Source organism: Rhinopithecus bieti, unplaced genomic scaffold (genome assembly GCF_001698545.2).
Source record: "Rhinopithecus bieti isolate Rb0 unplaced genomic scaffold, ASM169854v2 scaffold_42948, whole genome shotgun sequence".
In the NCBI taxonomy this organism is placed as follows: Eukaryota; Metazoa; Chordata; class Mammalia; order Primates; family Cercopithecidae; genus Rhinopithecus; species Rhinopithecus bieti.
Genome location: NW_016817872.1, coordinates 458,909 through 481,521, shown reverse-complemented (window position 1 = coordinate 481,521; position 22,613 = coordinate 458,909). Strand labels below are relative to the sequence as shown.

Genomic DNA, 22,613 nt, shown 5'->3' with positions numbered 1-22,613 from the left:
GAGGTGGGGAGGAAGATCCATCTTATTGGTATGGGGGAAAGGTCTTAAATGCCACCCTAAGGAGTTGGGACTTTATCCTAAGGGATGGGGGCTCCTGGTTCAGAGAGATTAACATAATTGCTCAAATCACTCTGGCTGAAATGTGAAGAAGGTACTGGAAAGAGGCACAGGAATGAAAACAGGAAAATGATCAAGAAGCTGCATGGTGGCTCATCAAAGAGATGACGTTGGCCTGAGTCAGGGTAGTGGCATTGGGGACAAAAGAGAACAGCTTCAGGAGACGCTGTGGTGGGAGAATGGGTATGACTCGGTAATCGCTCGGATGTGGAGGGAGTGAGAGGGATTCAGAATGGCGGTTTGGTAGTGCCTGGTATTTGGAGGCTAATATGAAATAACAAAGACCAATAAAGACTGATTGAAGATGATGCCAGCACTGAAATCTGTCCCCACATGGCTGATGATCCTTGCACACTCGTGAAACACAGGACTTGGATTATCAACTCTATATGGTTGCTTTGATGGAGATGGAGCTCCTTGTGGACTTAAGGTTTTTTCAGCCTTTTGTTTCTTTTTCCTACTCTTGATTCCCATACTGCCCTTTTGAGCATGTGTAGGATTTGAGGAAAATTCCTTCAGCAGAGGCAGGCAGAAGTGTTGGACTTGCTCTCAGTTACATGTGCATTGAGATAAAATTCAAACCTTTCTCCTTCTGCTCTTCCTTTCTTCCACGGTGTTCTCAAAACTGTACTTCTCATCTAAATATGGTCCCCTTTTTCCTTATGCTTCAGGAGCCAATTGATGTCTAAGTATAGTGGCAGTCTTGTGATTTTAAATACTTCAAGGACCAACATGGGTGGTAATGGTGGTAGCAAACTGGCAAAAGAGCCCTGGCCATTCCTGTTTGAGGAACTTAACTTTTATCAACTTCATACATTAGGATTCCATGTATGATTTCCTTCATAAAAGTTCCAATGCTTAAAAAAAATTCAAAGCTAAGAATCTCCAAGCAAATAAAATATGGTATTGCAGGTAGGAAAATGAGGTTCAGAGAGATTATGAAAGTAGATAATTAGAGCCCAGTTTCTTAACTTCTGCACTGGTGACACTGCCATTATACAATTTGAGCCTAGTTAGATAGTCTCTTGGAGAAAGTGGTTCCTGAAGTATAGGCTAGTTTTTGGTAAGCAGAAAGGAAAGGGACCATGGTATCAATCTCAAGTTCCAGGATGCTTACCTGGGAGGTGTCGCTGTCTTCACACTTGATCCTACACTCACTGTTGAACTGGAAGCCATTAGTGCACTGGTAGAGCCCGTGGAATTTTGGTGGAGGTGGGTCACAGGTCACAGGAACACAAGCTCCCTCCTGCCAGCTGCCATCCTGGGTACACTGAGTCTTGAAGGCCCGTCTTCAAGGAAAGGATCAAAGAGGAGACATCTCAAGGACCAAATGGCTAGATCCATGCCCTGCATGAACACCACCAGCTGGGCCCCCATTTCCTATTTCCTATTTGCCATTCTCCACCTGACCTATTGGGTGGTGGTGGGACTCGTGTAGGGATTAAGGATAATTCATCCACAGAACTCCTTTAGCAAGAGCAGGCAGAAATGTCAGGCTTCCAGCTACATGTAGATTGACACAAAACTCAGGCCCCTCCAGCCCCAGGTTCTCTCCACTTTTTTGCAGAGTGTTCTGATGGGTGTTGGAACCATGATGCTATGATTATCCACCATTTACTAAACAACTACTATGTGCAAAGCACGTTGTGAGCACTTTACATGCACATGTTCATTTGTTCTTCATAGGAACCTTATGTTGTAACTGTTATTATCGTACCCTTCTTATTGCTAAAAAAAAAAAAAAAAAAAAAAAAAAAAAAAAAAAAAAAAAGAAGTGCAGAGAAGTAAAGTCACTTGTCTGAGATCATATCGCCATTAGGCAGCTAAGCTGAAACTTAAAGTTTGTTCTGTTTGACCCAAAACTAATATTATTAACAAATCCTTCTAGCTTCTCACAGAACAGAATGGGATGAATGGCAGGCATTGCCTCCAGTGAAGAAATGAGTGCTTCCATCCAGCCAGGCATTTGAACCTAACTCTTGTCCTCCTAGAGCCCATGAGTTTGCATTTCCAACCCCACTTACTTCTTTGACTTCCGAGAGGATCCAGGCACATGGTATCCAGGCTTGCATTTGTATTTGCAGAAGGAGCCCACCTTGTGCTTATTCTCTCGGCACCGGGCGGTCTGGAGGTCTGCATTGGGCACGGGGGGTGGAGCGAGGCACATGAGCTCACACAGGGCCTCTGGGAAGGACCACAGCCCATCCTCCATGCAGGTCAGGAGGCTGTTGTTGCCTGGAAGACAAGGGCAAGCAGGGATAGAGGAGGGAGGAGTCTCTGATAGCCAAGCTAAGGCACAGCCACTTGGATTTTAGCTGACTTGACAAACCAGGAGATCCCTTATATGGAATTCCAACCCCTTCTACTTCCAACTGAGGAGCCTAGGGAGATCAAGAGAGCTGTCACAAAGAAGAGGAGATCTAAATGGGGGGAGTGAATTACCCCCATGTCTACAGTGAATTAAAATCCAAGGCTTCTGACTTCTGATCCTGAGCCTCTTCTGCTGCATAGAAAAGACACATTCACAATCCTTGAATCCATCTTTCTTACTTTACAAGTGGGCATCTGAACACAGAGATGGAGGAACTTGCCTTCTAATAGTTGGCAGCAAAAGCTCATACCAGAAACTACAGCAAACTCTGATATCAGTGAGTGTATAATGTCAAGCTGCCACTCTCCCCCTAGGCCCAGCACCCCTGTATCTGTCCTGCTTACCACCTCCCCCAGCTCCCAACAGCAATGCCTGGAAATGACAGCATTGTGTTATCAGGAGGTTTGATTTTCTGTTCAGGTCCTGGTGCTCAGTGAAGCTTTGCCAAAGCAGCTGAAAGAGCAGCACTTCCCCCGTAGCCTGTGCCAGCTCTGACAGAGTGCTGACTGCCATCGGGAAGCTGGTCTGATGGGGAACGTTGCAAATAAAAGTAAAACACGGGAGTTAGGCTTTTCACTACCAGCTCATATATTATCGAGTCACAGCCTGCCTAAAACCTTCCCGAGACAAATAGAGGAGGACCTGAAACTTGTATTTCTCTACCAAACTCTCCTCTTCCCGGTTATTACTGAATGGTGTTGACAACCAGGGCTTGAAGTATTTGGGGAGCTCAGGGAGTTGCAGGTTGGAGGGGTGGAGTGGTAGGGAGAAAACTGACATTTATTGAGCAGTTACTGTGTACCGAGGGCTTATTGAGCAGTTACTATGTACCGAGGGCTTCTGATATGCAATCTCATTTATTCTCACAATAAACAGTGCATTTAGTATGACAGTCTTTAATTGGAAATGAAGACTCAGAAAGAGGTGACTCGACCAAGTTATCCTAGTTGGCAAAAGACAAAACTGAGGTTCAAAACAAATTCTGTCTAACTACAGAGATGGTAGTTTTTAATGGGAAGTTGGCTACTACATATGATCAGCAGGGCCCTTATTATTCATTCTGGAAGCATCAAATCTCAATTTTCCGATCGGTGAAAAGCAAACAATTGCTTCTGCCTTTCAGGGTGCTCAGAAGATGAAATAAAACAACATTTATGAAAAGTGCCCATGAAAGTATTGTCAATGTCTTCATTTGCTTCTTAAATTTTTTCCTTCTTTCCTTCTTCCCTCCTTTCCTTCCTTCACTTGCCCACTTCCTCCCACTTTCCTTCTTCTTTTCCTCTTCATTAGTAGCTCTGAAAGAATCTTCACAGAAGTCTTCATTCATTCAACCAGCATCTATTTAGTGCTTATTCTGCACCAGATACTTTTATATGTTGAAGGAAAAGCAGTGAACAAAATAAAATAAAACAAAATAGATATAGCTCTGCCCTCTTGAAGCTTGTAATCTAGTGGAACAGGGAGGAGTACAATAAGTTATCCTAAAAAGTATACTACTTAGTGTGCCAGAAGGTGCCAAGCACTATGAAGAAAAAGCGGGAAAAGGAAGAAAGGGGAGAAAGTACTTTGCAATTCTATATATGCTCCTCCACTTACTCCTTCTCATTTTTTTCATTTTTCTTCTTTGTTAGTATGATTCATCCGGTTAGCACAAGGCAGATTGGTGTCTGTAAGCCCCATAGGGGCTTCCACATTGATAAACTATGAGACTGACAACTATAGATATTTTAACATCAAGTAAAAGAGTAAAGCGTGTGGAAAGGTGATTCATTTGGTTTCCATAGAAGCATAGAGGCGTCCAGAATACCAGGGTCTACAAACTTCTTTTTGCATTGCCCTTGCAATCGGGGCAGTCATTGCTTTCGGGTGCCCAGGTAAAGCACAAGGTTAGTGAGAAGAGGAGCTGTATAAAAAGTACAGGAAGCACACCCTCTTCAAATTGCCCAAGAGAGATAACATATCTGTGGAAAAGGTGTTGGGACTCTAAAAAAGTACATTGTATTAGCTATGTATATTGTAAATCATGAAGTGAAAATCATGGTTCTTCTGTGACAGGAGAACATAAAGATTCCAAAATGCTAATCAAGAGAGAAAATGCAAACCAGAAATGTGCTTTCTTGAAGAGGGTGAATAGGAGTTAGCAGTGCACCACAGCTAAAGCAGGCACTGGTGATTCAGGACCATGGATATGTCCCCCCACCCCTGCAACAAACTCCAAGAGAGTTTTCAGCCGGGCAGTATTTCTGTGCACCAGCTGTAGCCACTACCCTGCATCTACAATGTGGCTTTGAAGAAAGTAGGGTATGATACATGATGTGCCCTTCCTTTGTCTTCTTGGCACTGGCCTGTATACTGTGAAAGATGCTTACTGCACTGCCAACTCTCTGCCTGAGGCATGTTATACTGGTCATGGATGCTTACTCTGTCCATATGTAGGGCGAGTTTAAAGTACCAAGGAGTTAATGCCCCTGGAAGCACCACTAAACTAATGGTGGAGTTGTTGGATTCATGTGCCAGTTTCCAGAGTTGCAATAACTCTGAGGCATGTTCTCCACCGTCTCCCAGAGTTTCCCAGAGGGACTGAGCTCTAGTTGCCCACAGTGGCAACCGGCTTTAGAAGAGAACCTGTTGACTTTTGTCAGTTCCATGTCTTCTGCCCTCATTCCCCCACTGTATTTCCTGGGGGAACATGACTCAAGATATGAAGTGAAGGCATGTCTGAGCCTGAAATTCCTGGTAGAGGGTAATATCTCTTGGTAGAGGTGTTGATATTAGAGATTAGGTTCCAACAAGTTTTGGGGCTCTGTAAGTTCACTTGTTCATCTTTTAATGCAGAGAAATACATCCTACTCAGCATTTCTACAAATGTGGCTAAGGAAATTCCAATCTCTAATGAGCATTAAAATAATTGTGAACTTGTAGCAGTGTCAGAAGAGAGGTACTTATTTTTATTACTTCATTTAAAAGATTACCCAGGAGATCGAGTCTCTTTTGGAGTGCCGTAAAGATTGAAATTAACATAGAACAGAACTCAAGGAGAGAAATTCAGACCTTCAATCTGGTATTCTAAGCACTTGCCTCATGGTGTTGGCACTTTCTAGATCCTAAGGCAAGGGCTGTATCTTGTACCTTCTTTACTCCCAGAGCCTAGCCTACTGCTGAGCACATAGCAGGTCCTCGGTATTCATTTGTTGAATGCATAAAGTATGAATTTACCTGTGACCTTGAACAAATCACCAAACTTGTTTGTCCCTAAACCAAAGCCATCTCTGAGTTCTTGTCCATCTCTAGCATATTAGAATGTGGAAGAATATTGGCCACTATATTGTTTGGAGGAAACAAAAATGCACTAGCTGGACTGGAATAAGGACAAGCACTCAATTGAGAGGCTACATTAGCCAAGGGCTGGTACGGGGAGATTGCAAGGAACAGGGGGGTTGACTTGGTAAGGGGTAGACTTTAACAGAAGTTACAGAGGAAGAAGACAGATTAAGAAGAACAAAAGGTATGAATAGAGGAGAGGGCCAGGTGGGGCAAAAACTGAGGGCAGAAAGGATTTCAAGCTGGTCATTATTATCATTATTATTTATTGACTGTTTAAAATTAGTGCTTTTACTATTCACAATAGCAAAGACATGGAATCAACCTAAATGCCTATAAATGATAGACTGAATAAAGGAAATGTGGTACATATATACCATGAAATACTATGTGGCCATACAAAAGAATGAGATCATATCCTTTGCAGGAATGTGGATGAAGCTGGAGGCCATCATCCTTAGCAAATTAATGCAGGACCAAAAATCAAATACCGCATCTTCTCACTTATAAGTGAGAGCTAAATAATGAGAACACATGGACACAAAGAGCAGAAAAACCAACACTGGGGCCTGTTCACAGGGAAGGGGGTGGGAGGAGGTAGAAGATCAGGAAAAATGGCTAAAGGGTATTAAGGCAGGCTTCATACCTGGGTGATAAAATAATCTGTACAATGAACCTCCATGACACAAATTTACCTATGTAACAAACCTGCACATGCACTCCTGAACTTAAAATAAAAGTTTTTTTAAAAAAAATTATTGTTCTTTTTGTTTAAACTATGTTATGATCAAAGGAAAAACAAAATGTAGAAAGGAGGAAAGGGAAGCAAGTAAAAGAAGGAAAGTTGACATTGATCACCTTTTACCCCTGGCTTGAGATGAGGGTAGGAGGGCAAATTAGGTGGCAATATTAAGTTCAAGAGAAAGGCAGCAGGACCTTTGCCCAGTCAAAGGAAAAGCAAAGTTGGGATCACCAACTACTAGAATGATGGTCCTCCTAAGGCCTTGTCTCCCCAGCCAGGTCACTCTTCCCCAATCACAGTTGGCAGCAGAAGGATATGCATCGTTTTGATTAACAATTATTATTAGCCACAATGAGGGCTGTAATAATCAATGCTAATTTATGCACTTCCCTTTCCCAAAGGCCTCTGATTGATTGAGAGAAGCGTGATTTCCTAGTCTGAAGTTATTAATACATTCCACATCTAATCCCAGCATTCTAGGACACCCAGGCCAGCTACTCACTTTTTTCTAAAATGTGATCTCTGGTATGCCAGAGTCTTATTCCCCTCAATAGCCCTGCTGCCTAGCTCAAGAGGATGCCAGATGCTTCCTGTCCATATCTGCTCTTCTCTGCCTAGCTGGCCCCTCTTGATAAGTAGTAGCCAGCATTGGAGAAAGACAGACCTGGGCTTCAATATGGTCCCCATCACTGATGGTGCAGCCTTAGGCAAGTTCTTTAAACCCTCTGAGGCTTGGTTTCCTCATCTGTGAAATGGGAATAATAGTAACACTTACTTCGTAAGGATTACTGGCCCTAATCATACGAGTGAATTCATTTCATCAGTCCCAAATGCAACTCTTTTTTCTTTTTCTCTCTTCCTTCTTCCCTCCCTCCTTCACTTTTATCCTCTCTTCCTTTTCTTTTTTGCAAGATTTCCAAGGTCTTGGAAAGGGCTTCACTGTCATAATTATCCGTACTCTCTTTTTTCTTTCTTATCTTCACAGGAGGGCAGTTTACATAAATACAATTGGTAGGAAGAAGTCAGGAGCACAGATAAAACCCCATCCCACTCTTGGTGTTTGAGAGCCAGAAAGAGAGCCTGGACGCAGCCTCTAGGTTTCCCATAGACAGAGGAAGGCTGAGCTGGGGAAGGCATTCTTGATACCTTTCAATTGTGCAGGGTGACGGCACTGGAAGGAACACTGACTGCCAAAGGTGGTACCATCAGGGCAGGAGAAGGAGGCGGCGTAGACATGATGGTGGTCTGGGATGCTGCAGTCCACTGGCTCACAGGCCACCTGCTTATTCCACTTGCCCTCTGTACAAGTCACTGTGACGCTGGGTCCCATCTGAAAGGCAGAGGCGTGCATAGTGAGGAGTGGCAGACTGAGCCCTAGATGTGGAGAAATACCCTTCTTCCCAAGGTGACAGCTCAGAGTCTCGTCCAGGCACTAGGAGACCAATGCTTAGTGTTTAACGTTAGCTCACTTTTAATGATCCCAATAACTGCATGAATTAGATATTTCAGTTCTCAATTAAAGACACAGAGACTGAGACTCTGAGACATTACATGATCAGCCTTAAGTTAACCATCTGGAAAAAGGGTAAGTCAGACTTGAGTCCAAAGGCTATGCTCTTAACTGCTGTCTATAGAGTCTCCCAGATCACGATTTCCATTTCATTGATGAGAATCTTGAGGTTTTGAGACTTCACAGGGCATGATGACTTCTTTCACAAAACAGACTGTGAAATACAGTTCAATGGTAGGATATCAAGTGTTGATTTTTGTGTCTTTTATTAGCTCTAGGGGAGTTACTAGGAAACTGTTGTAGTGCTTGGCACATAGTAGGCACTCTCCATGGCTATAGGAGACCTGGATGTTTTTCCTCCATGTTATTAGACCACAGGCAAGTTCCTTTCCTTACTTGAGTTCTCCCTTTGGCAAAATGGATGGATTGAACTCAAGAACTGCTCAAAGATCCACTCCCTACTCTGAGATTTAGTGTCTCAATAGTCAAGAGAGAAAGGTACAAAGTCAGAAAAAGCCTAGGAAAAATGAAAGAGGAAATGGAGATTTGAACTGAACTACAAGATGGCGGAGCTGGGCGGAGGGCAAGGCCATGCTACGGAGCCAAGGGATGGACAATCATTGCAGCCTGGAGGCTTTCATTCAAGGAGGAAGACACTAAATCCTAGAGACTGGAGATGCCAAATGTTGATCTGGGATTTTAAAAGCAAAGGACATTTTCCCTCTTAAGCACACATCAAAGGGATGTGTGCTTGAGTGAGGTCCCTCACTGCCAAAACAGTTTCACTGTTTCTACAGGAGTTCAGGCCTGCCAAGTCTGACACACAGAAGTAGGTGTCTCAGAAGAGCAAGTCCAGAAGTTCTGTACAAATAGGCATTCCCAGCAATAAGGAATGTGCCCTGTGTGCTTGCAGTTTGAAGGCAAAGTCCACTGGCCAGCCCTGGAAAATGCTACATTTAGTGACGGAAATCCTCAAATCCCAGGACAACCTGTCCCACTCCCCCATGCCCCACCTGGGACATTATAGCACCATCTTGCTGAAGCAACATTCTGTCACATCATTCCAAATCATTCACTACCATAATCTCATGCAGGACACGTCCTATCTTCCATGACTCCTTTGATGACTGAAGGGGTCTCCCTGCTACCAGTCTTACTGCTGAACTCCAAGCTACACCCACATAGAGTATCTAGAAGAGACTTTGTCACCAGGATCTGACCATGTCACTTCCTGCAACAGCTCCCTATTGTCCTAAAGATCAACCCCACACTTCTGATAAAACCGACAGGGCCCTGCACCAGTGGATTCAGCTGGCCCTTCCAGCCTCATTGCTTGGGTGAGTATAGAAAAAGAAAACAAACAAACAAACAAACAAACAATCTGTGGCATGTTTTTCTTTTCTCATCAATGTGCTTCCACATACTATCCATGCCTGTGCCTAGTGCATATATTTATATATTTCTTCCTTCTCCCCAACACATACCCCTTTGCTGATCTGTCTAGTTGCCTGTTTCCATGTCACTTTTCCCAGGCACCTCCCTTGAATCTCCCTGTACCTCCACAACACCCTACACTTCCCTTGACAGCATTTATCACACAGTGGGGTCATTATTAATGAGTTGTCTGACTTTTCCTCCACCACTAGGCATGAAGCTCCTTCAGAGGAGGGACTTGGTTTGTCTTAACAGCTTCCTCTTCTTTAGCACTTAGTATAGCATCCAATTTCCAGTGAACAGATGCTTTGTAATGAATTAGTGAATGAATGAACATCTCACTGACAGAGGGCTCACCTCGTCCTAAAGCAGCCCATTCAATTATGTCAGAGTTCTGACTGTAAGATATTCATTCCAAAATACTCAGCCCCATGGTCTTGGAGATTTGCAACCTATACAAAAACACTGGCAAGTATTGTGTAGAACACTAGTCAGCACAGGAACCCCTTTTCTTAGAGATTCCAGACTGCTTGCTTGGTTAATTGATTCATTCACTCATTCATTTAATCAGTAAGTATTTATTGAGCACCTACTGTGTGGCAGCACTATTTTAAGTGCTGCTGGGTATTTAGCAGAGAACATGTTCAACACCCAGTAAGCCTTCCCTGGGCTGCAGAGAGGCTCTGAGCTCAGCACCTGCACATACCTGGCTCTTGATCAGCTCATCATCCCGCTGTATCTGCAGCACGTAGCCTGTCCGGCACCTCACAGTACACTGGGCGCCGTGGTAGCGGTCGCTGCTGGAGCAATTGAGAGAAGCATTCTCCACAGCCAGCTCTGGGCAGTCAGTGTTCTCACATGCGAAGTGCACACAGCTGGGGAGGAAAGAAACAAAAGGGGAAGAAGGCGTCTCCTCACAGGACAGCCACACTCAATTGGAAGATAAAGGCTAAGAGCCTCTTTCTCCAAGATTTCAGGGGGCTTGAGACTGTGGACAGAAAGAGGTGCTGGCTAGGGTAAAGATGACCCTAGAGGCAGTGAATGAAATTTCTCATTAAGAGCACAAGGTATTGCAACAGACAAACCAGAGTTCAAATCTTGCCACTTGAAAGCTTTGTACGTTATCAAGATTTAAACCTTGAATAGCCTCAGTTTTTCCATTTGTGAGAAGGGGATCATCATGATTGCAGTGAATATTTATTGTATTTTTCTACCAGGCACCAGGTTGAGCAAAAACCCTTTTTGTATTTTATGAGTACCCACTTACAAGGACCATTTTGAGAATTAAATCAGTTTAGAAAAAATTGTATAGCAGAACTCCTGGCATATGCTAAGCACTCAATAAGTGGTAGCTGGGCTGGGCACGGTGGCTTACCCCTGTAATCCCAGCACTTTGGGAGGCTGAGTTGGGCGGATCATGAGGTCAGGAGTTTAGGGCCAGGCTGACCAACATGGTAAAACCCTGTCTCTACTAAGAAAAAAAAAAAAATTAGTTGGGCATGGTGGCAGGCACCTGTAATCCCAGCTACTCAGGAGGCTGAGGCAGGAGAATAGCTTGAACTTGGGAGGCGGAGGTTGCAGTGAGCTGAGATTGCACCACTCCACTCTAGCCTGGGCAACAAGAGTGAAACTCCATCTCAAAATAAATAAATAAATAAATAAATAAAAGTGGTAGCTGATGTTATAAATACACCTATGCTCTATTACCTAGTTGGCAAGGTACATCACATCTCTGAGATTCAGTATACTCTCAAATTTGGCCAACCTCATACAGCCACGAGACTCAATGGAGATGATGGAGGTAGCAGTCTTTTATAAACTGTAAAGTAACTTACAAATCGTTAGTGGAGTTGTACAGAGACTATGACTTGCATCTTGCTGCAACTCTGAATTCTACCTTTCTGCCAGTCTGAATTCCACCCGTTCTTTAGGCCTAAGCATCATGCAAGTTTCCATAGGAAGCTTTCCCTTGTGTCCCTTGGCAAGCACCCTCATGGGTATTCTACCCTTCTTTCTCTGAGGCTGTTGCCTCACGTTTGATGTATTAAAAACTCAGTTCCTCAGTGACAGTGGAACATACCAGATTGCAGGCTAATCTTTAAGGATGCAAACAGAAACAGCATCAAATCCTCATTCTTGGATGATCACTCCCCTTGTATTATAGTTAGGCAAGCACTCAATAATATTAGTTACTATATGCTGATTGCTTATATGCGTGAGCTCACTCCATCCTTACAACCCTATGAGCTAAGTGTTACTCATTTTACAGTTGGATAAATTGGGGACTGGCAAGATTACGTTACTTGTTTAAGTGCTCATCCAGAGGGGTGACTCCAAAGGCCTTGTTGTTAACCTTGTACCATGTTTCTGGAGTAGAATGTCCTTGAGGGCAGAGAAAACGCCTATTTCATCTTGGTGTACTTTGCAGTGCCAACAAAAATTCCTTGCAGATGTTTCCTAAATGGCAGGAAACCAGTGGTGATGGTGCCTTGCAATAGCTCTTAAACACTTTAAAAAGGTTGATTCTGCCTAACACTAAAAGCTTCTAGGGGGCAGTTTTCTCTGACTTTTGCCTCTCTGACTGTGTCTACCCCCAACACCTGGCCTATCATATGCCCAGATGGGTAGATTTGCATCCAGAACCTCAAGGCTTTTATGTTCCTGTTTTTATCTAGGAGACAGGGAGACATTTTGGCCAAACCAGTGTCAGAAAAGTTTTGCACTTTTTTGTTTGTTTGTTTGTTTTTGTTTTCTCTCAGTTTCATGATACCCAACTAAGGGTTTTACTGTGACCTATTCCTATTCTCTACCCTCTGCTCAAAAGCAGAGTGAGAAATAAAGTCGGGAGGCGGGGGGAGCTGAAAGCTTCCAAAACATATCACAAACCAATTTACTTTTAAATACCCAGAAAAGACAGGCATTTAATTTAGGTCTCAGACCCTCACTGATGGAAGCTTTGCAGTTCTCCAATACTCTCCTTCTGAAATGCAGGGCAACTGGCATCAAGGAACACTTGTTGAGACAACTCCAATTCTCAGCCCTTTTTCTTAGTCCTGACAGCCTCAGCGTTGTACCATGTGGAGACCTCAAAGGGGCTGTAACTGTGGAGTCAACACAAGGGCTTTGACACCAAACAATGCATCTGTTCACATTGTGTAAGCACCAGGGGAAGGAACCACATGGTTCCAATTTAAATATATTTACTCTGTAAGCTACTAGCTTCCAAGCTGTTCTTCTGACCTGTGCCTAGCAGTTTCGGCATTCTTACTCTGCACTCCCAGAAGGTACCCGGGCTCTTATGAAGACCCAGAGGGAAAGATGATTTTCTTCTTTAAGTTGCAGAGCCATTAAAGTATAAACAGTGCCTTCCCCAATTATTTTGTGCGCATTAAGTTCTTCACAAGAAAATGGAAATCTGAAATGCTTCATTTTCTAGGGTAGAAGGAGCACAAGGTTTATCAATCAGGGAAATCTGGGCTCCAGCCCCTGCTCTGCCATTTATCAGTTGTTTGAGTTTGGAAATTTATATAACATCCTGAGGCTCAGTTTCCTTATCTATAAAGTGGAAATAATAAAATAATTTATTTCTTAGGATTGTCAACAGGGTAAAACATCATCCACTGATTCATCTATTCAACAGACCTTCACTGTGGGCTTTACTGAGCACCAGACATTGTTCTATACGTTGGGAATATAGTGGACAGAGGGGGATAAACAAGATGCCTGTTATCTGTGTATTTCAGGAGGGAGGGTGTGTGCCAAAGAAAAGTAATACATGAGATCATTTCAGATAATGATGCATGCAGTTAGGGCATTAAACCAAGGTGAAATTATAGAGAGTGACAGGTGGTGGAGAGGGGCAAGGCACTTTATAGAAGGATCCATGAGGAAGGGACATCTGAACGGCTACCTGGATAAAATGAAGGGATAAGCCATACACAGGTTTGGGGCAGAGGCAGAACCAGGCAGGGGGAAGAGCAGGTACAAAATTCCAGCACAGGATGGAGCTTGGTGTGTTTGTAGACTAGAAAGGTCAATGTATGAGAAATGCTTTGAGGTCAGGTGTGGTGACTCACACCTGAAATCTCAGCACTTTGGGAGCTGAGGCAGATGGATCACTTGAGGTCAGGAGTTCAAGACCAGCCTGGCCACCATGGTGAATCCCTGTCTCTAGTAAAAATTTAAAAATTGGCTGGGAGTGGTGGTGCACACCTATAATCCCAGCTCCTTGGGAGACTGAGGCACAAGAGTCACTTGAACCTGGAGGGCAGAGGTTGCAGTGAGACAAGATTACACCACAGTACTCCAGCCTGGGAAACAAAGTGAGACCGTGTATCTAAATAAATAAATAAATAAATAACATTTAAAAAAAGAGAGAGTGAGAGAAATGCTGTTGGAACTATGGAGCTACTTGAGAAGATGAGTCTCTCTGTCTCTTTTTGCTACAAAAGAAAAAACAGGCCAGGTGCAGTGGCTCATGCCTGTAATCCCAGCACTTTGGGAGGCCGAGGCAGGCGGATCACGAGGTCAGGAGATTGAGACCATCTTGGCTAACATGGTGAAACCCCGTCTCTACTAAAATACAAAATTTAGCCAGGTGTGGTGGCGGGTGCCTGTAGTCCTAGCTACTCGGGAGGCTGAGGCAGGAGAATGGCATGAACCTGGGAGGCAAAGCTCGCAGTGAGCCGAGATCACGCCACTGCACTCCAGCCTCGGCAATAGAGCGAGACTCTGTCTCAAAAAAAAAAAAAAAAATAGTCCTTGGTTCCATGAATGACCTGACCAAAAGATCTCATGGTCGGATCAGTAGGGGTAGCACTGAGTTAATGAAATCAGTTAGTTTTCTTAGTTGCAGGACTTCTCGATAATTTGGATAACCCATTGAAAATTTCCAGAAGGGGCTAAGGTACACGTTATGTTTTAAACTCTGATCACATTTTTTTTTCATGGGACATTTCTTAGGACTACTGCCTTCCAGAATACACTTCAGGGATTGAGGCATCCTGCTTTTTCAGCACATCTGTCTGCACCTGGCCTGCAGGCTTGAAAACAGGAAGAAAAGGGATAAGGGAGGTAATATGTGTCAGGCATTGGCCACTCTGTTTCACCTGCATCACCTTATTTGCATTCCACACAGCAACTCCTTGAGGTAGCGATATTATTCCCATTTTCAAGAACAGGAAACTAGGACTAAGAGTTTTAAATTGCTTGCCCAAGGGCACTCAGCTTGGACAGAATTCCAGTGGAGATCTGCCAGTCTGTCCCCTAAGTCCCTGCTCGTTTTTCTTTGCTATCCTGTTGGTTGGAAAAGATTGTGTGAACACACTGTCCAAAAATGATAAACATTACCCTGACTGACCCTCTCAAATAACTCTGTGATACAGCCCTGTCATTTTTGAAACACAAAAACAAAAAACAAAACAAGGAAAACAAAATAAAGAAAAGGCTCTGCTGCTTCATTAAAAAAAAGAGAGAAGGATTTAATAACAGTGATGGGAAGTCAATAAAAATAACAAAAGAAGGAGAAAATGAAGACACGTCTCTGAAGGGAGAAAGGTGGCTGATTGGATGGACGAGTGGGAAAGGATGCAGGTAATTCTATAGATCAAATTCTCACACCTGGGCAAAAGTGGAGGTCCCTGGGGTGCAGAGCTAATCAGATACTTAAATAACTTTTTTTCTTTTCTTCTTATCTACAAGTTTAATGTATTTACCTATGGACTCAAGTTCCATATAGAGGTAAAACCATATCTGATCCAATAGCCAACCCCCCCACTGCTGTCTCCACTGTCAAAAAGAATGGACTCCAGTCATGCATAACAGAGGATACCCAGAGAGTTCTGGAACCCGGATAAAGCCAGAAGTTAAAGGGCTGACAAGGGTTCCTCTCCTGGTTCTGTTCCTCGACTCACGGTATAACTGCTGTGCCCTGCCACTTAGCTGCAATTATGCCATAGGGAAGCAGAGATAATAACAGAGAGGCTGTTTATAAATCATTCTGGGTTGCTCAGATGGGGACAACAAAAAAGACACATGCTCCACATCGGGAAATGCAGGGAAAACTGTTCTTGGCATCAATTCTGCAAGTTCACTTAGGAAGTGAAACGGTGAAAGAGCTACTGTGCTAGGACCTCATTTTCTACCCAGAAATGAGGCTACTGGGGGAATGATCCTAAAAGATTCTTTACCCTGAACTTCCAGGAGCCAGTATTGTGGTGTGGTATGGAGGCAAGATTTTGAAGATTAGACGATGCAAGTTCAGTGGTCTGCAGGGTTCAGGTGAGCTGAGTGGGGTGTGTCGAGGAGAGGGTATGTGCCTGGTCAGAGAGCAGAGTGCTTTGCTCCAGTCGAAGGTTGCCTAGTGGGATGAAGGGCCTGATGTTTTCAAAGCTTCTCATTTCTTTAAAGAGGTCCAAGAAGAATTCTGGTTTTTAATATGAACTCTCCTGATATTTAAATGTTGGCAAGTAATTAAAGAAGATAACTAATAGAGGCCAAAGAGAGATTGTTTATGGACTAATATGGTCTATGGAACACTAGTCTTGAAATCTCTGATGGAGAGGAAAGATAACTGGATTCCTGAGAACTAGATTCCAATGCTGGTTTTCCTCCCAACTTGTTGGGTGATTTTAGGTGAGTCACTTCCTTTGATTAGACTTTAGATTTCTCATCCTCAAATGAGGGCACAGAACCAGGAAATCTTTGAGAGCCCTCCCCACCTTCAGGCCTCATGATTTTATGAGAACAAAACAACAGAGATCTATAATTTCAGAGCCCTTTGAAATGAGAAAAATAGGAAAAAGTAGTCTTTGGTAATCTCAAGCATTGCCAAGGATATGGAGCAACTGGAACTCTGGTAGATCACTGATGGGGCTGTGAATTGGACAATATTTTGGAGAAGAGTCAGGCAGTATTCGGCATAGTCAAAGACACACACATGCTTAGACACAGCAGTTCCATTTGCAGTTATATTCCCCAGATGTGATTCCCAATCAATATGCTGAGAGGCACTAATTCCTTTGCGGATTGGGGAAGTTGAATGAGATTATGGCAGCGATCTGAGCAATCTGTAGTCTCTGGCCAAGAGCAGCTTCATTCTGTGTTCCAAATCCTACTTATGAATCCCTGTATCATTACCTAAAGGGATATTCCACACATGGGGTCTCATCAGGGCACAGACTCTAGAAATACTTGGCTCCAGTCTTTGGGCACCCCCACCCCCAACCAACAAACAACAGTCTAAGTTCTCCGTGGCTGAAAGTGTTAATCTAGCCATGTGAAGAATTTGTTTCCCCCCAAAGTTGGCCTTCTAAAATTTAGCTCTCAATCAGAACTGCCTCTATCTGAATGGACCAGCATGTAGAAATGGGGAAGAGTTTGAGATAAAGGAAGAAAGAGAATATGAAAAAGAGGTGAGAGGAAGGAAGGAAGCATGAAAGGAAAGAAGAATAAATGGAGGGAGGAGGGAAGGAAGTTACTTTTCTAAATACATGGTCCATTCAATTTTATAATAAACTGTTCAATTTCTGTTAAGAACCACAAGGGTGGATGAACATGATATATGTGCATGTGTGTTTGTGTGTGTGTGTGAGAGACAAATACTGGAGCCTCAATATCACCACTGTAGTTTTTCTCATTAAAGAAGCCTGTTAACCACCCCACACCCCACCACTAGGCTCCCCTCCTCACCTTTTCTCCTTTCCATAACTTGGTGTGGGGCTGAGATTTGACTAGAATTGCACAACTGGACCTCTCCTTTGAAAACGGATCCTGTTTTCTTGGGTCTCTGAATTTATACCAAGTACTGCAAAGAGACTGGAGACTCCTCAAGCTAGGGTAGAACACATTACCCAAACTGGTTTTGCTATAGGACTCCTCCCAAGGCAGCACAGTAGGCATCACACTGCTTTCAGGAGGAGAGACAGAAAGAGAGAGAGAAAGAGAGAGAGAAAGAAAGAGAGAGGGGGTGGGGAGAGAGAGATGGAGAGGTGGGAGAAAAGGGAGAGGAGAGAGAAAGAGAGATGCAGGGAGAAGAGGAAAGGTTGTGGGAGGGAGGACAAGAAGGGAAGAGGAGAAACAGTACTTTTCACTACCTGGGAAACAGCTGAGGGTAAAGTGGGACGTTTCTCTTACAACCAGCTGAAATTTGTGCTATAAAAAGTGATGCTACTTATTTTGGTGTTTTCAGAATGAAGGAAAACATCCCATGGCTCTTTACAGTTGCTGCTTATTTTTCTTTCTTTTCCTCCCTTGTTTGTTTGTTTTAATGCATTTGCATGTTTGCAGAGTCCTATTTGTTTTGGTAAATGCCTCTTTAGCTCCCCATGAACAGCTGCTGTCCTTTCCCCACCGGGGCACTCAGGAGGAGGTGCTGCTGCCCTGCAGCCTCAGCCCTCAAGACTCAGCCTGTCATAGCCTGATCCAAGCTCAGGGACAAGTCAGCCAAAGACCTCAGAGCTGCAGCTCCATCGCCTTACTCAGAGTTCCTCTGAATAAATGAGCACATGGGTCCACTTGTGAAAACTCCTCTTCTCTGATACTCGTGCCTTGCTGTGGTGGGTAGAGAATGGCTTTCAGGGACAGACAAAGCAGGATTTTGCCTCTTACTGCCTGGATGGTCATGACTCACTTGCTCTGTTTCTCTGAGCCATACCTCACAGAAGAGGTGCAATAACAAAATAAGATAATGTTCCCATCTATTAGGGGCTCAACAAGTGTTTGTCTCTTCCTGTCCTCTCTCATCTTTCCTAGTTGTTGGGAATCACACACTGTTAGAACTGGAAAGAACTGCAGAGAATCCATGCAATCCACCATCATCATTTTAAAGATGGGGAAACTGAGGCCCAGAGAAGGGGAATGACTAATCCAAGGTCACATAATTAGTCAGATATAGGGCAGCACTTTGCCCTCATTCAATGTTCCTCCTACAACCAAAGAACTAACAAATACATATCGATCGATATGTTTCAGTCGTTAAATATTTCCTACTGTTTACTTAGGGCACAGACACCATTCGTCGAGAATTCAAACAAGTCAGTCCTGGCCTCGGTCAACTTATGGATGGTCAGGAAGGCTGGTTAAAAATGGGAAAGTGTTGTGGAAAAGGTCTAATGGATTTCCATTGACATGGTTTCCCCAGGCTCTGAGAATTAGCTTATTTTTATAGGGTCTGGAAAACAAGGGATAAAAACATCCTCTTGGAGTGAAATAAGACAATGAGTTATATTTAAGAAGCTCTTGCTTCTGAAAGATTGCGACAGACTTTGCACAACAGAAGCTAGAGACAGTGGGTGCTAAACAATGTGGATTTTGCAACCACCTTTTGTGTCCTCTGTGGTAACAGGGGCGTGGGAAAGGCTGCTTGTCCCCCTCTTCTCTTTTCTTTTCTTACCCCCCAAGTATACGGGGTAAGGCTGAACCAACTTTCAGAGAGCCTCGCTCTTGCGGAGCCTACAAAAATCACAACTCTCTCTTCTTCTGGATCTCATGAAACAAATCTGAGAGACGCTGTGCACTCTGCACAAGTTGTCCCCTTTCTGGGCCCTGTGATTCTACATAGCAACACAAAAGTTTGGACATGTCAGATGCATGAGATAATCTCTGAAGCTTTTTCCAGCTCCAACTTTAAGAACTTTACACAAAATTCTGTGCACAGAAGCAGCACCATCATCATCAAAAGGTGGTTATAAATATTCTTTTTCAATACGTTATGTTTACATAGTGCCTAACAGTTTGAAGGAACACTTTTATCTATAGTGCAACATTTAACCCTCACAACCACCCTGTGGAATAGATTTCATCTGCTTATTCCAAAATAGAAAACTATGACTCAGAAAACTGAAGTGTCTTGCCCAAGAACACACATTCAAGAAGTGGCAATGTGGAGGTTCAAACCCAAGTAAGAGTATTCCCAAAACTCGTATTCTTTTCAGGAAAGTCCACTCCCTTGTAGCTCCAAACTAGGTGCATTAACAGATGCCAGTTCAAAAGCACTGAGGGAGTGATGTCATGCAGTTGAAAGACAGGCTCTTAGACCACTCGTGACGTCATAGGAGCTAGGCTTGTGGAAGACAGAGATTTCACCTATCCCTGAAACACACGGTGAACTAGGATGATGCGAATACCAGTCTCACTCTATCCCCCTTGGTTAGGAAGGTTATGTCTCCTGCCTGTGCCACCTAGGAAGCAGAATATCCCAGTATTTCAGAGATAAAAGAGAGCTAATCCTCTTTTCGTTCAGATGAAGACCTTGAGGCTCAGAGAAGGAAACTGATGTTTCCAGGGTCACCCTGCAAGCTATTGTCAATTCTGCCACTGCAAGCCAGGTGAAGGAGGTTCTTTCTTCACCACACAACCCTGCTTCCCTCAATTGTCCTAGGAATTCAGAGACTCATGGGCCTCTCAAGCCCAAAGGCAGAGCCGGCCAGAGGCCAGAGGATGGATGGAGAAGGGAGAAATGCACAGACTTTTTACAGCCACACAAATGGCTACCCAGCTTCAAAATCACACTGTCTCCACTCGGCTACAAGTGGCCCAGGGCGAGTGTGCCGCGGGTCCCTTACCTCTGCTCGGCAGGGCTGTAGGTCTCCCCTCTCTGGCAGCTGCTCAGGGTGACGGGGTCAAAGTTGTCGAAGGAGCGGAGGGCCACCCCCGAGATGGCGACCAGGGGCGAACTGAAGCTCACACGTACCGCCTGGCTGTGGTAGAAGGGCTGGCTGAGGTCATGGACCACAGGGATAATCAGGGGATTGTTCCTGCAGCTCAGGACATGGAGGCCTGTCAGGGGAGACAGAGGGGCCGAGGGGCCAGGCTCATTACTCAAGGCCAGTCACGCCCTCCCCAACGGGCCCTTCCCGAAGCCCCCAGACCCTTTCATGTCACTGCACAAAAGCACCATTGGGCGGCCGGTGAGGATTTTGAGTCTGATTGAAAGTTTCTTTGTCTGCCTTTTTTTCCTTGGTTCCAAATCTTTCCAATCCCCCTGCCTCCCTGCCCCCTAAGCTTCCCCTTCACCTACTGCCCAAAGTCCCTCTCCCTCCCCCAAATGGCCACCCCTCAGCCAAGCATCCCAGGCCCTCACCTCCCTCCCACATTGCTGTAGGGCTTGTTGGTCTGAGTTGCTGGGTTTCAGGCTGCCTGCCTGGTCAGTTGGAAAAGTGATGGAAATAATTCATAGCAACAGGCGCTTCCCAGGGTAAAAAGCCCACTCTCATAAGTAATCTGTGAACTTGGGAGCAGCCCTGAGAGGAAAGGACCTCTTGCTTAGTCTGCAGAAGAGGTTGAGAATCGTGGGCAGGGGTGGTTTTCCAGAGGAACACAGCCCAGGCATGGCTAAAACTCTAAGGAGAATCCAAGCTTGCCTCACCCAAGAGTCCTCAGTTTTGTTTTGTATTTTTTTAATGCAGGCAGCAGGTTCCCATTCTCCAAGAAGGAAGGGAGAGGGCCAGGGAGAAAAGATACACAAGTGACAGAAGGAAAGGAAGGCTGTGGCCAGATATAGTCGGCAAAACGGAAGCTGGCTTTGGTGTTGGGCGGACCTGAGTTTAAATGATGGTGTAGCCCCTTCCTAATAATGGGACTCCAGAAAGCCTCTAAAACTCAGTTTTCACATCCAAAAAATGGTACAATCCTAACCATGTCCTGGCAGGCTTGCTATGTAAGGAGAAGTCTCCCGTGTGGAAGCCTGAAGCAGGTGCCCTTCTCAGTTCCAGAGGTGAAGCTGCCTCTGAGAATCCTGGGATGCCATGGACTGAGGAAGATGGGGATGGTGGGGGTGGAGGGGAAAATCAGAAAGGCCTCAGGCATCAGTAGCAGGATCCAAAGAGCTTCTGTGGAACCAGACTTTTCCCCACTCTGCTGAAAAACCTCTCCTCAGAGCCCTGGGCTATGCAACAACAACTACGAAAATATTTGTTTCTCACTTGGGGAAATTTCCCAGGAATCCTGCTAAGTCCAGAGGGGTTTTCTTTCTCTTCCTTATTCATAGGTTCCCCTTGCCTTTAAAAGTAACTAAATAAATAAGCATAAAAACAAAACAAGAAAACCTTCCCTGATCCCTTGGCTTTTATCTGACCCTGAAATGACCCCTTCCTGCTTGCTTCGTACAGGTCTTTGAAAGGCATTCTCTGCAGAATGGTCTGGGCACAGCTTTGAAGTCCAGGCTTCAGTACTGGCCAAGAATTCCAAATGCTTGGAGTAGCCAGGCTGCCCAAAGCTTTCCGGGGTAGACTGGAAGTGTGAAGGTGTCATAGGAAATTTGTAGCGACAATAGGAATTTCTTAGGTTCTGATCTTCTGCTAGGCATGGTTACAGTAGTGTCAAATCATAGCGCACTCTGACTCTAAGGTGGATATCATTGTCTTTGCTGTGTATACGAAGCAAGTGAGCCTCTAAGTAACATGCTGTGAGGGCAGGAAGATTGCTCACCTTCTCAAGGTGAGTGAGTGGTGGGGACAGGATCCAAACCTCAGCTGTCAGCTCTGGATTCAGGCTCTCTTCTCTGAACCTCGGTACATGTGGGTATGCAAAGGGGTGGTACAAGTGGCAAGTCCAGCCCTTGTCCTCCCCCTTGGCCCTGCACTTAGGCAGGCCCTCCCCTTAGGCAGGCCCTCCCATGGTAGAACCTGACTCCTCAACTGCCTCCCTACTCCTACAATATTCCTATTCCTATTCCCACTGGAAACTTCTCCAGAGGTTGTATTGGTGATACAGTCCCCACTTGGGGTGGAGGGTCATGAACACTCCCGCTTATAGGGTAAAAGGCAATAGGCTACGACACTGAAAATCTAACTAGTAATTCCTGACCTGCCATGTGACTTGGGGTCTCTCAGTGCCTCTCTTTGGGTCTCAGGTGGTGACATGTACAATGGGGAAATGGCTCTTACTCAGTCTCCCTCCTTCTTGGGGTCTTTGGGGAATAATATGGGATGTCTGAGGTTAAAGGGGGCTGGCAGAAGGGAGTGCTTGGCCATTGACTCCTTATCCCTGTATCTGCCAGATCTAGATTTCTCTGGATACATCACCACATCTTGATTTGAGGGCAACCAGAATGCCAAATAGAAAATAAGCAAGAAAGGGGAGACAGGAAGGAAGAGCTCATTCTAAGCTGATCCTCACAA

The 22,613-nt window shown here is 44.5% G+C and overlaps 1 protein-coding gene across 1 annotated transcript in view; it reads right to left on the bottom strand.

Annotated features, from left to right (window-relative positions):
• PAPPA (pappalysin 1) overlaps nucleotides 1-22,613 on the bottom strand; it is a 254,934-nt gene that overhangs the window by 47,223 nt on the left and 185,098 nt on the right. The window contains exons 13-17 of the mRNA XM_017856267.1: nucleotides 20,058-20,271; nucleotides 10,202-10,370; nucleotides 7,698-7,881; nucleotides 2,142-2,352; nucleotides 1,235-1,406 (exon numbers count right to left, since the gene is read on the bottom strand). Of these exons, the coding sequence (XP_017711756.1) occupies nucleotides 1,235-1,406; nucleotides 2,142-2,352; nucleotides 7,698-7,881; nucleotides 10,202-10,370; nucleotides 20,058-20,271 (950 nt within the window). The remainder of the gene's footprint in view (nucleotides 1-1,234; nucleotides 1,407-2,141; nucleotides 2,353-7,697; nucleotides 7,882-10,201; nucleotides 10,371-20,057; nucleotides 20,272-22,613) is intronic.